Consider the following 16514-nt stretch of genomic DNA (forward strand, 5'->3'; position numbering starts at 1 on the left):
TCCCTTTAGGAAGCCTTTGCCAATGGCCTATACTTTTAGTGGGCATTCCTCCTTTTCTTTTCTTTTCTTTTTTTCTTTTCTTTTCTTTCTTTTCTCCTTTCCTTTCCTTTTCTTTCCTTTCCTTTCCTTTCCTTTCTTTTCTTTTTTTTTTTTTTTTTTCATTCCTCTTTCTTATCTGTGAATAAACCATTGAACCAAATCCTCAGATGGGAGCTAGAACCATTCTTGAGATCCAGAAAGGAAGCTCAGGGATAATGGAGCTCTGGGACATGGCTTCTGGTCTCAGCTCTGCCACTGGGCCTTTTGCACTGGGCCTTATCTAACCTGGTTGGGCTGCTTGTTCCTCTCAATATAATTAGCAACTTGGCTAAAAGGATTGCTAAGGTTCCTGTCAGCACCGAGGTTTTCCACATTCAAATTTGCTTTACAGCAATAGGAAGACAACCCACTGATTTATGTGCATTTGGGTCAGAATTTGGCTGACTGTGGCATCAGCAGTTTTACATGAACAAAATTTTCAATTTCATTAGTATAGCCAAGTTAATTCTGCTGGGTTGGCAGAGTGTTCTGAGAGGCAGAGTGGGTACCGGGGCCAGGAGTTAGGAATCCTGGTACTGTCATGCTACTTAGCCAGTAGCTGGAGGGTAGACCAGTGGAAGGTACCCAGCAGACCTCTTGGACTTCATTTATGTGACTTCTAAGCTGGAGATAAAAATAATGTATTTTGTTCACTTCAGGATTGTTTTGAAGAACTAACTTTTATAGTAACGGCAGTGCTTTGGTAGGCAATTACTAAGCTGTTATTGAAACAAAATTATTGGGGTATCTATCAAGATAAAAAGTCTCCTTACATTTACCTTGGGTGCCTTGCCCACCTCAAAGTCCTATACCATTTCCTGTTTCCTTCCTTTCATGTTGTACTGGATGGATGAGCTGGGGGAGGAGCTACTATGTTACAAGAGCTTTCATTGTTTAAGGCACTGGCCGTACATTTTTTTTTTTAAACTCTACAAAAATCCTCAATGTGAGTTCTATTAGGATTTTTATGGTTGTCAGTGACAGAAATCTGACTCAAGTTTGCCTAAGTGAAAGAAAAAAAAAAACATGAGAGGACGGGATATTTATTTGGTTCATATAACTTAAAAAAATCCATGGGTAGCCTCTGGCTTCAGGCACTGTAAGATAAAGGGGCTCCAAAGATCCTTTAACATTTCTTTCTTTGTGTCTTCAGCTATTCTCTCTGTTTTTCTGTGTATCGGTGTCATTTTTCTGGTATATTCTCTCTACATGGTAAAAAAACCCCAAGCTTCATAATGTTATCTCAAAGGAAAAACAAATAGACTCTCTCTCTTTCCCAGTGGCCATATCAAATCTCTCATAAGGAACCAGTATTAGATCTCCTGTTAGTTACCCTTTGATCACTTTGTTCAGAGATACAGGGTGGATGGCTCTGATTGACCAACTTAAGTTATGTTTATTATATAGTCAAATCTAGCCAGTGGTCAGACTCTAGATTTTCCTATAGCTTTCTTGGGGGCCCATGAAAAGCTTGGTTATCTCAGGCGAGGCTGTGGCTGAGAACTGAAAAGCGATCCAGAGGTTGCTAATCCTAACTCAACCCATGGCCAGAGAAGAGAAGTATCTTATCCTAGGTCACATGTGATTCAGTGCTCCACTTAGTCATCCACTTTGCAAATGCCATCTCCATTAGAAGCATTACATGAGTTTGTCACAGCAACTGAAGGATCCTGCCAGAGAGATGGGCAAAAACTGAGTCACGTGCAGGTTACATGAGACCACCCCGAGCTGGGACTCCATCCCGTTTCTTCTCCTATCTACTCTCCCTACCTGACTTGGCCAAACTCTGGATAGTTGAGATGGTGGCTACTCAGAGCCCCATTTCAGATGGGCCAGAGAATGGAGGTCCCCTGGGCTTAGCAGTTCATCACCTCTTCTTGCATTTTCTTTTTTCTGGTAGAGGTGATTCCTGACACAGAGTCTGCCCCAAATTATAAGACCAAAATGAGAAGACATCAGAGAGAAAAGACCCTGTGACTGTCACCAGAGAGGCCCCTTGCCAAAAAGGGAAGCCAGTGGGAGAGAAGAGCCTCTGTTGACAGTATATTGTAGGGCTGGCTCACATCTGGTGTGAGCAGGAAGGAGGGGCTCTGGTGCCTGGTGGTGTGACTTCCCATATCCTAAATGCTTCTCCAGAATTTCCCCCTCAACAGACTCTCTGGACGATGCTGCTGCCAAATCATGAAAAATGTAACAAGGACACTGATTTGCTTCATGAAGATCAAAGCAAACAGTCCTAATTTGGAAGCTGGAAGATGGGTGTTCATGGGAGGCAATACTGTGCCTTTTCTGATTTTGTCTTTTTTCTTTGTGCAACTCTTCCTTCCTTGTAGGCTGAGGAGCCTGATATCGGATTCCCCTGATGGAGTCCTGGTTGTCAGTTGCCCCATGGTTGTTGCATATGCCCATGGCAGGTTCCCGGAGAGCTGACCTCAGTGTATGCTGTGTATTCAGGGCAGTGAGTACCCTCGACATGTGACCATGCCTTCGTCTACCTAGTGCAACCCCATTTCTCCATCATCTGGAGAGAGCCTGAGTTTCTTCCATGACCCCAAAATCTGGCTAACCCTTTCAGCATTTTCTCCTGATTTTGAGTCATGCACTTATAGCCAAGCCATGTAAAACTGTTTTTGAGCAGCTCCACACTCCATACCTTCTCATGCTTGTGTTTCTTTTCATGCAGTGTGCTCTTTCTGGAATCACCTGCCTTCACCCATCTTCCATGTAAGCAACTTCTACTCATCCATTTTTTTAAAAAAGATTTTATTTATAAATATAGAGAGAGTGTGAGAGAGAGAGAGGATGAGTAGGGGGAGGGGCCGAAGGAGAAGTAGACTCTCCGCTGAGCAGGGAGCCCAATGTGGGGCTTAATCCCTGGACCTGAGCCAAAGGCAGATGCTTAACTGACTGAGCCACCCAGGGACCCCTCTACTCATCGATTTCAAGATCCAGTTTGAATGTCACCTCTGCTTTCCGAATTCCCCCACTGTATCAGTGACCTTTCTTCATCTGTGCTCCTGCAGCCCCACCCTCTTTGTTCTATTCCCTTTTATTTGTCTTTTTTTGTGTGTGTGTCTGCAGGGAGGTGGTATAACAAAGGGAAAAGAACAGGAGCTTTGCACTCTGGTCTGGGTTTAAAACCTGGCTCTGCCGCTTATTAACTATATGTCTTTGCAAAAGTGATCTGATCTTTGGGAGCCTCTTCTGTCTTTACTTGTAAATGGGCGTGATGAACTCTTCTCAAGTGTTTTGTTGAGGATGAAATGAAACAACCTGTGATGTGCTTAGGTGATGCTTGGCTTATAAGAGGGTTCAGTAATTGGTAAGGGTAGTGATTGTGGTTATTATGATTATTATTGGGTTATGAAATCTTAGAGATGAAAGGGGCCTGAGGGGTCATTCTTATGTCTACACAGCCTGATGCCTACTCCCTTGCCTGATAGTAATCTAGCTTCTTCTTCAACTCTGCCACAGACAGGGAGCTCACTCTCTCTGATCTTATGATATTTAATGCTGATGATGCAGAGGCTTGCTAGTACTTAGACTAAGTTACTCTATGTTTATTTGGGGAACTTTTAAATTGGCAGTTATATCCATGTATAAATATGTGTGTGTATATACGCATATGTGTATTATATATTTATTATGTATGCATGTCTATATATATTTAGTGATGTTTCACCATATAAGATTTCCTAAAAAGTCTTACTGAAAAGCTGGGTAAAGAAGTCACAATGGAAATTAACCTCCCAAGCAAAGCTGTGAGTGGCTTTGCATTTTCTTAGATCTTTTGTCTCTCAGTGGGTCTGCGTCTGTTGCTTGTCTCTGAGTGGACTGCCTGTGGAAATTGTGGCTTGTAATGTTGCTGCAACTGTCAAGCATATCTTGTCCTGTGATAGATGAAAAGAATGAAATCTGAGTGACATAGTAACATGGTGGATCTAAAAGGAGTAATACTTTTTTTGGCAGAGAGAAGACAAATTTTTCCTAATGTGGCTTAGAAACAACTCTGGATTAGGAGCAAGAAATCCTAAGATGGTCTATGGTACTTTGGACTCAGTGTTCTCATCTGTGAAGTGGAAATATTCATCACACAGAGATGGGATATACAGAAGGTAGAGGTGGACTCTGTCCCTGGAGACTAAGTACTACCCCCCCGCCCCCGCTACTCCCCATTCAATCAGAGCAGTTCTTTCTTTAAGTTTTCAATATGAGGTGTGCGTTGGAGTCCCTTATAAAATGTTATTCTATATAAAAATATTCCGTCGCTTAAAACATTTGTAAACTTCTAAACCACATTATTTTTAAGGTCCCTCCAGCTCCAAAAACTATATGGCTCTAAAATAAAGAAAAAAGATATATCCTTACTAACTTTCTGATTCATGTTCGCTTTTAAAAAGTTCAAAAAAAAAAAAAGAAACAAAAATACTTCTAAGAAACCGTTTTCAATAATATTTTTGTCTTCCTTCTCTGATAGGCTTAATTGCGGTGAAAGGCTATTCCTTTTCTTTTTCTTCAAAATTTGCTTTTCTCTGACTTAATCTAAATCCCACTCATACGAGGAAAAGGTGACAGGTATAGTGGAGGGCAGGAATACAAATATGCTTTATTATTGCATCCTTTCATCCCAGGCTGGCCCTCAGAGAAACCATACTATACCATAATTAAAATATGTTTCCAGCAATATGCATCTCCCTTTTCAGAATTCCTTTCTCCCCCGTTCTCTCCAGATGACCTCATAGAATCATGAAGTTGGAACAGTTGTAAAAAAATCTTTATGCCGAAATTCTTTACTTTAACCATGTGGAAAATGGGACCCTATGAGGGGGACAGATTTGTGCTGGATAGGGTAATGAGCCATAACTCAAACGCTTGTCTTTTCCAGGGCAGTTCATTTTCTAGCAGGTCTGGATAACTACCTGTGCTTCAGCTCTCCTATTGTAAAATGGGGTTGACAATAATAGTATTTGCCTCCTAGAGTTGTTGCTGGTATTATGTGAGGGTAGAACCTTAGAGCAGTGCTTGGACTATAGAAGGTTTTGGATACCTGTTTGCTGTTCCTATCATTACTACACTTCCATATGCTGACAGCAGGCTGCCCAAGGTGCACAGAGTTGGAAACCTCATTTGGGGACCATGCTGCCTCCCATCATGCATCCCCAAAACAAGCTGTTAAAATAATGTCTTTTTTTTTTTTTTTTTAAAATCCAGTTTTAGCAGGTCACTGTTCCCTGTGGGGTGACATTGGGTGGGCAATTGGTTCTTTTTAGATAGATGAATTTCATGTTAACACATTGGCTGCTTAATCCTATCTTTGGTAGTAATGTGTTAACTGAGTGATAATGTACGTGTTTCCAGAAAATTAAGGACTGACTTTAATGAGGCGACTTCAGATTGTATGGCAGGTGAGCATGTATGTCCTTTTCAATCAGATGGGCCAGTCATCTCACGTTGGGAAGGTACCTTCTTCCACTGGAACGAAGAGGGTTAGTCTTGCCGTCCTCATCACTCTCACCTCTAATTTCTGGAAAATAAATGCCAACTACCAAATGGGTGATCATATAGAATTCAGACACTATCATTGTATTCTTTTATCAAGGTTGCATGAAGGTAACTTTGCTGGAGCAATCAAGAAAAACTAGCTCTTACCTTTACTTCTATCCTACTTTTGAGAAGCAGGTATGTGACTAATGGCTAGTCAAAGGATGCCGGGAGCGACTCAAGGAATCCACCAGTGAGGGGAATAGGGTACCTGGCAAGCTACAGCCAGGAGCCCTGAGTCCCGGCTTTGAAATGGCCCAGGGAGGTTCTAGGGCTTCCTCTAGATGGGAGTCCGTCTGCCAATTCTGTGATGTCAGGGCTGCAATCCACTTGAACCAGGATCTTCCCCTTTTCTGTCTTCTGTCTCTTTCTTAATCCCACCTTCTTCCTCCTTTCCCAACCCCATACCTGGTCCCATTCTTCTAGAGCACTATGCTTCACTGACATCGCGAATGACCTGGGGTCGGGGGGTGGGGTGGGGGACACACAGGGAGTTGCCACTTTGTGGAGCTGAAACTTTTTTTTTTTTTTGGCCGATCTCAACGTCTGCCCAGCCATCGCCCTGCAGGCACCTCTTGAGGAGTCTGTGGCACATTAATCGGTGCAAACTCCCAGCTCCTCGCCAAGGGTGGGTGGGGGCGGGGCGGGAGGGAGAAACGAAGCCTCGCAGTAGCAAGATCAGGACTTTCCAGGTGTCTCGTGTGGCTCCTTTAGTTCCTACCAATTGCCTGAATGTCGCCAAGTGGAGCGGGCTCTCGGGCGGGCGCGTGGGTGAGCCCTACCTGAGAGCTCCGGCGCCGGCTCCGCGGAGGCTCGGGCGCGCCTGGGGTCCTCGGGTCCCCGGACGGCGCGCGGGGCGGCCGGTGCGCGCAGCTCCCGGGGCCGCGCCCCTGCCTCCGCGCCCGCGGGTGTCGCACCAGAAGCCAGCCCCGGCGCGCCGACGGTCGACTTTTCTCAGTTGTCAGTTTTCTCGCTTGTCAGCAGAGCTGCTGGTAAGTGAAGGAAAACAGAGACGGGGCGCGAAGGCGGCGAGGCGCGGGCAGAGAGCGCGGGTGGGACGCGAGGAGCGAGCGGCGGGCGCGCGGGGCAGGGGCGCGGGCGGAGCGGGGGCGCGGCCTCCGGGTCGGACCCCCCCCCCCCCCGGCCCGGCCCGGCTCCCCCGGGGCGCTCCCCCCACCCCGTCCCTCCCCTTCTCACTGTCCCCCTCTCCGCCCCACTCGGGCTCCCCCAGGGCGCTTGCTCCCCTCCGTCCCTCCCCTTCTCACGGTCATCCCCCCCTGCCCGGCCCGGCTCCCCCAGGGCGCTTGCCCCCCTCCCTTCTCACTGTCCCCCCCCCCCCCGCCCCACTCGGGCTTCCCCAGGGCGCTTCCCCCCTCCCCTTCTCACTGTCCCCCCCCCCCCGCCCCACTCGGTCTCCCCCAGGGCGCTTGCCCCCCTCCCATCTCACTGTCCCCCCCCCCCGCCCCACTCGGTCTCCCCCAGGGCGCTTGCCCCCCTCCCATCTCACTGTTCCCCCCCCCCCCGCCCCACTCGGGCTTCCCCAGGGCGCTTCCCCCCTCCCCTTCTCACTGTCCCCCCCCCCTTGCCCCACTCGGGCTTCCCCAGGGCGCTTCCCCCCCTCCCCTTCTCACTCCCCCCCCCCCCGCCCCACTCGGTCTCCCCCAGGGTGCTTGCCCCCCTCCCATCTCACTGTCCCCCCCCCCCCGCCCCACTCGGGCTCCCCCAGGGCGCTTCCCCCCTCCCCTTCTCACTGTCCCCCCCCCCACTCGGGCTCCCCCAGGGCGCTTCCCCCCTCCCCTTCTCACTGTCCCCCCCCCCTTGCCCCACTCGGGCTTCCCCAGGGCGCTTCCCCCCCTCCCCTTCTCACTGCCCCCCCCCCCGCCCCACTCGGTCTCCCCCAGGGTGCTTGCCCCCCTCCCATCTCACTGTCCCCCCCCCGCCCCACTCGGGCTCCCCCAAGGCGCTTCCCCCCTCCCCTTCTCACTGTCCCCCCCCCCCCGCCCCACTCGGGCTCCCCCAGGGCGCTTCCCCCCTCCCCTTCTCACTGTCCCCCCCCCCTTGCCCCACTCGGGCTCCCCCAGGGCGCTTCCCCCCTCCCCTTCTCACTCCCCCCCCCCCCGCCCCACTCGGTCTCCCCCAGGGTGCTTCCCCCCTCCCATCTCACTGTCCCCCCCCCCCGCCCCACTCGGGCTCCCCCAGGGCGCTTCCCCCCTCCCCTTCTCACTGTCCCCCCCCCACTCGGTCTCCCCCAGGGTTCTTGCCCCCCTCCCATCTCACTGTCCCCCCCATCCCGCCCCACTCGGGCTCCCCCAGGGCGCTTCCCCCCTCCCCTTCTCACCATCCCCCCCACCCCGCCCCACTCGGTCTCCCTTTCTCCCCCAAATCCTTCAGCTGCCACACAGATCGCTTCCGTGGCTTTGTTTAAAAAAAAAAAAAATTCCGGAGAGGTCCGAGGTGCTTTCTCCTCGAGCGGAGCGCAGTCCCCCTCGCCGGCCACTGGCTCGGGGCCACGGCGGGTTCCCGCGGCGCCCCCCGGAGGCACCTGGGCCCGGTGGCCCGCGCCGCCCGCCCGCAGTAAGCGCGGGGTTGCGGGGCGCAGAAGGCGGAGCGCGAGGGGCCAGACTCCAGGGCCCCCCCACCCCAAGCCCGGCCGGGAGGCGGGGAGGGGAGGGGCAGCCCGAACTCCCTCAGCCTCACTCCCAGCGATAACCTGCAGCTATGGAGTCGCCGACCAAGGAGATTGAAGAATTTGAGAGCAACTCTCTGAAATACCTGCAACCCGAGCAGATCGAGAAAATCTGGCTTCGGCTCCGAGGACTGTAAGTAAATCTAGTATTTGCTTCTCTTTGCAATCGGTGTTTTACTCCCCAGCCACAGCCGTGACCGCTCACCTCGTTCCTGGTTCCTGCAGGGCCCTTTAAATACAGCCCCAGAAGTTCCACAACTGCTTCTCCCTTAATTACAGTCACTGCTCCTTTTTCCCCCCCCTAACTGAGACTTGTTTTCCCCAGTGTTTTAGAACGCCTTGCTGTTTCCAAAGCATACTTTCTTTGGGGGAAGAGGAAATGTCCTTAGATATCAGTTGTAGTAGTAGCTCAGTACCCATGGAGATGTTTCTGGTCCTTTTTTGCCCAGGGAGAAAAATCTGGGGACTCAGGCCACAGACTATTGATCAAAGAAAGATATTCTCTGCAAAAATGCTTGCAAACGTCTCTGCAGGTGCTCTAAGAACTTACCAACAGTTCAAATTCAACATTCATTCTGGCTGCTGTGTTTTCCTCTCCCTTACCCCAGCCTAGTTCAACTTCTGATATTTTCTTAGGATTCTTTCTGTCCAGACATAATTACTAGAAGGAAGGGCTATTTTTGGAGAAAGTGGGGGTCAGAACCAATATTGGAATTTCCTAGCAATATTGGAATAGTGAATTAGCATATTTGCTTTCAGTATAGTGGCCAGAATTCTACTTGGACTGATGGACAGAGATCTCTGAATTTCATTCACTTCATTGGGTTCTGTCTGCTTTTGCGTGCTGAGGAGAGGTGAAAATACATGGTGTTTGGTGAAAAGATTTCATAAACAATAAACAGCTGGTCACCCCAGTCAGGAAGCTACAGTGATAGCTGTACATTTACAACTTGCTCCTCAGTTGCCCAGGCGTATCCCAAAGACACCTTTCATAACTACCAGATACTCATTTTATTAGACATTTGGCATCAAATATCTAGTGCAGTAAAAAAAAAAAAAAAAAAAAAAAAAACCACCAACAACAACAGTTTTTCTCTAAGTATATTCTCCAGACATTCTGTTCCTTATGGACTGTGACAGGAATACTGGCTCCTTGGCAGTTTGTTTTGTTGTAGTTGTGTTTGAAAGCATGAGAGCGCATGTGCACACATGCACACGCACACACCCCAATACAAAATAGAAAGGCCACTGATAGAAGTTAGCTTCATCTTAGAGGAGATCATATCCGGACCAGGATATTCAAAGTTCCTAAGGGGAAGCGATAGGTAGTATATGTTTCTTTAAGGGATCCCCATTTAAAGTGCAATTTATAAAAGCCCTTCATCAATAATCCAAGTGAGTTTCATTGCCATTGATCTAAATGGGAAACCATGCCAAATAATATGATTTTTGAGTTGTCTGGCTGCTGTAGACAGAGGCGGTAAACTTATTTGGAGATCTTGTCTTTTTGGTTGGCAGGCTCTCCTGCCAGTTGAGATGCATGCTGGGCAGCACCTCTTTCAGAGCCGTGTTTATAGTAAACTCCTGTCATATGTAATGAACATTACATCTGATCATATTGCACACAGAAAAGTTGTTGTGTCTGCAAAGTCTGGGTCTGAGGTATGCAATGTCAAAGTGCTGCCAGGCCGGTCCCCCTGCCGTCTCGGCTGGAGGGACTCATCTGCACACACTCATGAACCGCTTCTCTCTGACTGCTTTACAATTGCAGCTGACTCCATGGAGCTACTCAGGCAAAGAGGAGTGTTTGGGTAAATCAGCCAGGCTGAGAATGTGTGTGAAAAAGCATTTAGTGCTTATAACACACTGTCTTGTAGCTTTCTGCTTCCTATCTCTTAGGATTCTCTCCCCAAGGTGTTGGGGTGTGATATAACCACACTTGCGGTTCTCCAGTCTCTCGCATCTACTCAGCATCCGGTGCCTTTGAACGTAAAAGGTGTGGGTTGATTCTTCTCCAAGCTTGTGTTTTTGAATTCCTCTCTTTACCCTTCCTACTGAAATGCCCTGCCTGACAGCAATCCTAGGAGAGAGATCTGTTGCTCCACTTTCTATTTTGAAAAGGACATGTTACTATCGTTATTATGACATATTTTTTTTTTTTTTTTTTACTACTGTTAATGGTTCTTACTGCCTTTTAAAAAACCCAAAACAGTAGTGCTGTGATAAGTTGCTAAAGACTCTGGAAACCAAAGGCATGCTTATTTATACCACTTGGAATAGCACTCTTGCAGTTCATAAAATAGAAACCCTTAGGAGGTGGAAGGGTATGTTTCTGTTTGTCCACACAACAGACTCAGTCTCTTCCAGTTAGTAAGAGAAAGGAAGCAGCTCTTTCAACAGTTTAGAAAGACTCAGTAGTCACAATTGGATTTTCATATCAATTTATAACCATGTGACTCCTTTATAGACAGGACCTTATAGGCAACCACTGATAGTCAAGAATTCAGTTCTGCTTGATTGAGAGCCATCTAAGTCCAGGACTTGATCATCTCATACCTGGACTGTTTAATGGCATCAGTCTTCTTGTCAGTATCGTCTCTATTCAATCTACTATTGAATTTTTCATCTCCTTTATCAGAATGTAAGTTGCTTGAGGACAGACACTTTGTGTGTCTTACTTACTGCTGTACCCGCAGTGCATAGAGCAGGGTCTGGCACATAGTAGGTGTTCAATTAATAGACGATGAAGAAAACATCAAGAACCAAATATGAACTTTTTAATCATCAGAGTGGAGATAAATACAAATTTGGGTCAGTGTATAGGCCACATGCCCTACCAACACACTATTCCATGAAGTAGATGGGAGGCATGTTTTCATCATTACCCAGGTTGGGCACAGAAATCTAAACTGAAGTAGGAACAGGATAAGATGTGGGAAAGCCACAACCCAAGGCTGAATCCCACTCTTTGGTTTACCTAGGTTCTCTTTTTCCCTCCCCATATCCTCTCCCCTTTTGTGCACTGGCCAGGAGTGATCTTTACCAGCAGTAAGAGGATTGTTGCCACTGTTATTATCTGCCAAGAATCTATAGCATAGCAGAATATAGGGGAGGATCCTGTGTGTATTACAATCTCCACTCATCCCCCTTCCATGCTTTATTTTTTCTCTTGCACATCTCACTACCTAAATGCCATGTATTCTATTATTACATTTATTGTCTGTCTCCTCCAACTACAATATAAACTTCATCGAGGACATAGTTTTTTGATCTGTTTTGATCACTCGTGTATCCCTAGCACCTATAGTACCATCTGGTATATAGTAAATTATCAATACATATTTGAAACCTAGAGCTCAGGGATCCCTGGGTGGCGCAGCGGTTTGGCACCTGCCTTTGGCCCAGGGCGCGATCCTGGAGACCCAGGATCGAATCCCACATCGGGCTCCCGGTGCATGGAGCCTGCTTCTCCCTCTGCCTGTGTCTCTGCCTCTCTCTCTCTCTGATGACTATCATAAATAAATAAAAATTAAAAAAAAAAAAAAGAAACCTAGAACTCATTCACATATTTCTCTGGGAAAAAAATTGGGAAGAACTCTTAATCTAGCCTTGTAACAACATCAGGATGCTAATAGCACATCAACTATCAGAAATGTGAATTTTAAATGCTGTCTGCCCCAATTACAATTGCAAAACCCTGCAAGCATTGGTGTTTACTATAATGATGACTCTCATCTCCCTTGAGTGAAGTGCTGCACACCCCTGCACAGAGGCTGACTGTGATTCAAGGGTTGTGGTGTTCCTCAGCCTCCCTCTGCAGCCCTGCAACCCTCTCATACCCATGTTCATGTTCCTCTAAGCTGGGAGGAAACAAATACTGCACACCTGAGCTCTTTAATGAACTCTATCCAAGGGCATGCTATCTGCTTACATTTCTAGGAGGAACCTCTCTTTTTTTCTGTCTTACCCATTTCTGTTTCTGTAGACCTGGGTTATCTCCCAGTGCTGTTGTCATCTCTCTTTCCTCTGTAGAGTGAGTAAGATTTGTAAGAGCCCCTCCCGATGGCAGTTTTGTCAGGGAATCTTCCAATAAGGGAAAATATGATAAGGGTGGCATTTTGTTCCTCTGGTGATGGGTGGGGGGCAGGCGGGGAACTTCATAGGTTTGGGTCTTGACTTGTACCTTGGGTCCCAACCAAGAGTTTTCCTATTGCCAGCCTGTTCTATGATGATAAAAAGTGTTTCTATAGCTTTTTTTCTTTTAAATTGAGACCAAGCGAGCAGGTTTCACTTACTCCTTGGCATTTATTGTCACAATTATAATTAGGCCATCATTTTTATTTACTTGTTTATTTTTAAAGATTTTATTTATTGACTCATGAGAGACACACACAGAGAGGCAGAGACACAGGCAGAGGTAGAAGCAGGCTCACCACAGGGAGCCTGATGTGGAACTCGATCCCAGGACTCCGGAATCATGATTTGAGCCAAAGGCAGACGCTCAACCTCTGTGTCACATAGGTGCCCCAGTAATTACGCCATCATATATTTATTTTGCTTAACTATGAGATAGCATAATAAATTTCATGCTTATATAACACTCTATTTGAAGATGATTTTTCTTTTGCATTATCTAAAACAATATTATGATGTAAAAGGAGGTAAGTGGCTGTCAAGGTAGCAGACTAGGACTATTTTGTTCCTGTCTGTTCAGTGAGCTTTCCTACTCCCCATTATGGTAATAGACCCTGCCTTCCTCCCTACCCTTATCCCTAGCTTAGGGATGAGCTCAAGGTCCAGGACTAGCCAATCTTAAATTTTCACCTTTGTGGCAACAGTGGCAGGTCTCCGGTATGGCCCAGAAACCAAGCAGGAGTGGTAGTGTCCTTCATGGTGATTGGTCTCTTGGCCCTTGGAAAATGCTGCTTTCCTTTCTGGGTTTCCCTGATTGCTGCCACTGGCTCTACTTCCAGACTTCATGAAGAAGACTTTTCTGTGAGAGGAGAGAGTAGACCCAACACCTAGAGAAAAGCAGAGGGGAGACCATGCAGTGGAAATCCCTGGTCTGATCTCAGAGGCCCAGTTCCTGCACTTGTTTCTCTGATTCTGTGCTCTGCCAGCTACAGGACCAGTGGGGCTGTTTTTGCTTAGGTTGCTTTGAGTCTGGTTTCTCTCAGTCTTCACTAACACCCCATCGAAGCACAGAGAACTTAATTGACTCTTCCAAAGATGTGGGGGTAAAACCATAGGCAAAGAAGCGTGGGTCTTTGGTTTCATATTTCTTATTTAATTAAGCTCTCTTATGCTGTATTTTCTCTGTACTCATCAGACATTTTTAACAGTGCCATCAATGTTCAGGCAACATTAGTTTACTCAATTAACATTTACTGAGTGTCCATTATATGCCAGGCACTTTGATAAGCTCTGGGTGTGCAAGGGTAGATAAGATACCTGCCCTTCCGCACTTGGCAAGCTAGCAGGAGAGATTGAAAGGAAAAGCCGGAAGTGTTGACTATAGTTACAGAGGGATGCACAGGGAGCTCCTCCACCTGGGATGGCCAGAGATGGTGTTGCAGACTAGCAGTGAGCTACAGATTTATTATAGCAGAGTCCTCAAAATCACAAGGAAGAAACTTGCACAGATTCTTTTTACTCATATCAGCCTTCTGCAAAGATGCAAAAAAGTCTTTTGCAAAGATTCAAGGAAACAAGGAGTCTTCTAGTCAACCCAGAATAAATCATCCCAGAATTCTGAGCTGATTTTATGGAAAATTAGGAAAGTGCTTCTACTTACTAAGGATGTAGCCTGAGTCCCAGTGCTCTTCTCTATGCTCATCTCTCATTGGCAATTGACAAAAGGAGAAGGTGTGGTTGGGTCCATTTGCTGTTATCTAATGTTGAGCTATTGGACAGAAATCTCTCAGGTCACCTCAAAAGCAGTTGGCTCCCAGTTTGGTCTCTGGTCCATCAGGGACCTCATAGGGTTACCTTCCCTTAAAAATCAATTCCCAAGAACCTTACTTTCCTTGAAAGGTAGCTGTGACTTATTGAGTACAATATTGAGGGATAGATAAAAGCTAATGAATGGAGGTAACAGAGTGTACAAAGGTACAGAGGCATGGGAGACTTGGCACATCAAGGAGACAGTGTTGGAAAGAAAGGCATGGAATTTTTTAAAATTTACTTTCTGTTTTATTCAAAACTATACGTATTTATAGTTTAAGGAGGTAAGTATTTGAATACATTTTACTATATTACACATACACGAAAATGTGTCCCATTCTCCATTCATCTTCCAGAGAATCGTTTTTATTTTGCTACATGTAATTTTAAGAAATTTACATTTTTATCTCTTACGTTATAAGGAATTGTTAAAAGACTTTAAGCTGCAGAGTAAAAATTGAGACTTGAATTTTAGGATGGGCTATTCTGGAAGAAATGTGGAGGACAGACTGGTGATGGAATTTGAGGTCTGAGACTGTTTGAAGAAGATTCGTGAATTTAGGGTAGTGTACTTAGTTTTGGAGTAGAGAGAGAGAAAGGAGCAGTTGTCTTCCACGTTTGTTTTGGCTTGGATGTCTTAGTGAGTTTGATGCCATTTGCCTTGTTAGGGGCCATGGAGAGAAGAGCAGGCTTGGATAAAGCAGGATGATAAACTTGGGTTTAGACATGTTGAAATGGAGCAGCCTCTGGAAAATCCATGTAGCTTTTAGTGATGGCAGTGTGGAACTATGGAGAGACCTTTGGCCTGGAGCAGTGGGTCTAAGAGTCATGGTTCCAAGGTAAAGCCTTGCAAACAGATGACTTAGGGAAGAGGGGCTTTACCTGAATCTCACTAATAAATCTTACTAATAAAGCAATGCCAAAAGAATAATCTAAAAAATTATTTATTTCCTCCAGATTACATATTTTAGTATATTAATCAGTTCTTCCATTCTCTCATTTAATTGGAAATGTCAAGTGGCTCAGCATATTTTTGTTGGACTCCAATTATATACCAGATACTAGGAGCTTCAGAAGAGATATAGAAATATCAGGGGGAAAGCCTTGCTCTCAGGAAATTTAGAGTCTAGTTAAGGAGATAATTCTTTATACATGTTAAAAGTTAAAAAATAACAATAAAAGTATACACAATAATTAATTGCTAAATAAGTGATACTGACATAGTATCCTAGGGTTCAGAGAAGGAAGATATTTGTGTCTGAGGAATTGTTTTTGTCTTTATTTTCCTTTTTTTTAGAGTTTTTTAAAAAAGATATTATTTACTTATTTGAGAGAAAGAGAGACAGAGATAGTGAGAGAGAGCATGAGTGAGGAGAAGAGGGAGAAGCAGGCTCCCCACTGAACAAGAGGCCCACGCAGGGCTTGATCCCAGGACTCTGGGATCATGACCTGAGCAGAAGGCAGACACTTAACTGACTGAGCCACTCAAGTGCCCTGTCTTTCTTTTCCTAATAAAAATCAAGTAAGTCTCACCTGACTACTTTCTTATTGGGTATTAAAGGGAAGAAATGTGAATAGAAAAAGGATAAATAGGTTCTTATATGTAGAATAAAATTTCCTTTACTTGAATACTAATGCAGTATCTTAATACATGAGTGCTTGCTTAGCACAATTGGGTTGTGCGACTTATTAGCTAATTACAACTTAATATTAATCAGTTAAGTATTTATTATTTTGACCAAGCTTTACAGCCTCTGTTGGCTGGGAAGCAGTCCTAAGCAGAGAGATTTCTGCATTTCTAGCTCGATTTTCTGTCTAATTTTTCTTTGGCTCATGAAAGACTGCTTGGTTCCAGTTTTCCTATATAGGGGGAAAGTGCTCAATGACCTAACTCATGGATTTTCAATAAAAAACTAAGAAAAATAATTGTTGAACATGGGGCCCATAAAGTAGTCTGTGATGGCTTTGAGAAAGGCCATCACAGTTTCTCATAGGTAGTAAAAAATGAATTCTACAACAAATGAAATACTCTATTTCTGGAGAAAGTATACTGAGTCCATGTATAGCTTTGGTATTCTTCAGACTTACTGGAGTATATTCTTTTGACAGCTTTTATTAAGGAAAATAAACAAGCCTTCATGAGTGTAAGAAGGTTGGGAAATAATGAAAAGCTTAAGAGAATAATTCAATTGAGAAGACATAATTTATAATTATAGGTAATGAATTTTATTTATATATTTGGATGAATACACATACATCTATATGC

The 16514-nt window shown here is 45.6% G+C and overlaps 1 protein-coding gene across 6 annotated transcripts in view; it reads left to right on the forward strand.

The window, feature by feature from the left end:
- Positions 1-16514, forward strand: part of PDE1C (phosphodiesterase 1C) — a 482957-nt gene that overhangs the window by 182325 nt on the left and 284118 nt on the right. The window contains exons 1-2 of one of the 6 annotated variants that reach the window (XM_077856293.1): positions 6477-6611; positions 8336-8438. The exons of 4 other annotated variants lie outside the window; for them this stretch is intronic. In XM_077856293.1, coding sequence (XP_077712419.1) covers positions 8338-8438 — 101 coding nt within the window. In that variant the 5' untranslated portion in view covers positions 6477-6611; positions 8336-8337. Of the gene's footprint in view, positions 1-6476; positions 6612-8325; positions 8439-16514 lie in introns of those variants that run through there. One more of the 6 variants, XM_077856296.1, reaches the window with a different exon arrangement.

Source organism: Canis aureus, chromosome 18 (assembly GCF_053574225.1).
Source record: "Canis aureus isolate CA01 chromosome 18, VMU_Caureus_v.1.0, whole genome shotgun sequence".
NCBI classification, from domain to species: Eukaryota; Metazoa; Chordata; class Mammalia; order Carnivora; family Canidae; genus Canis; species Canis aureus.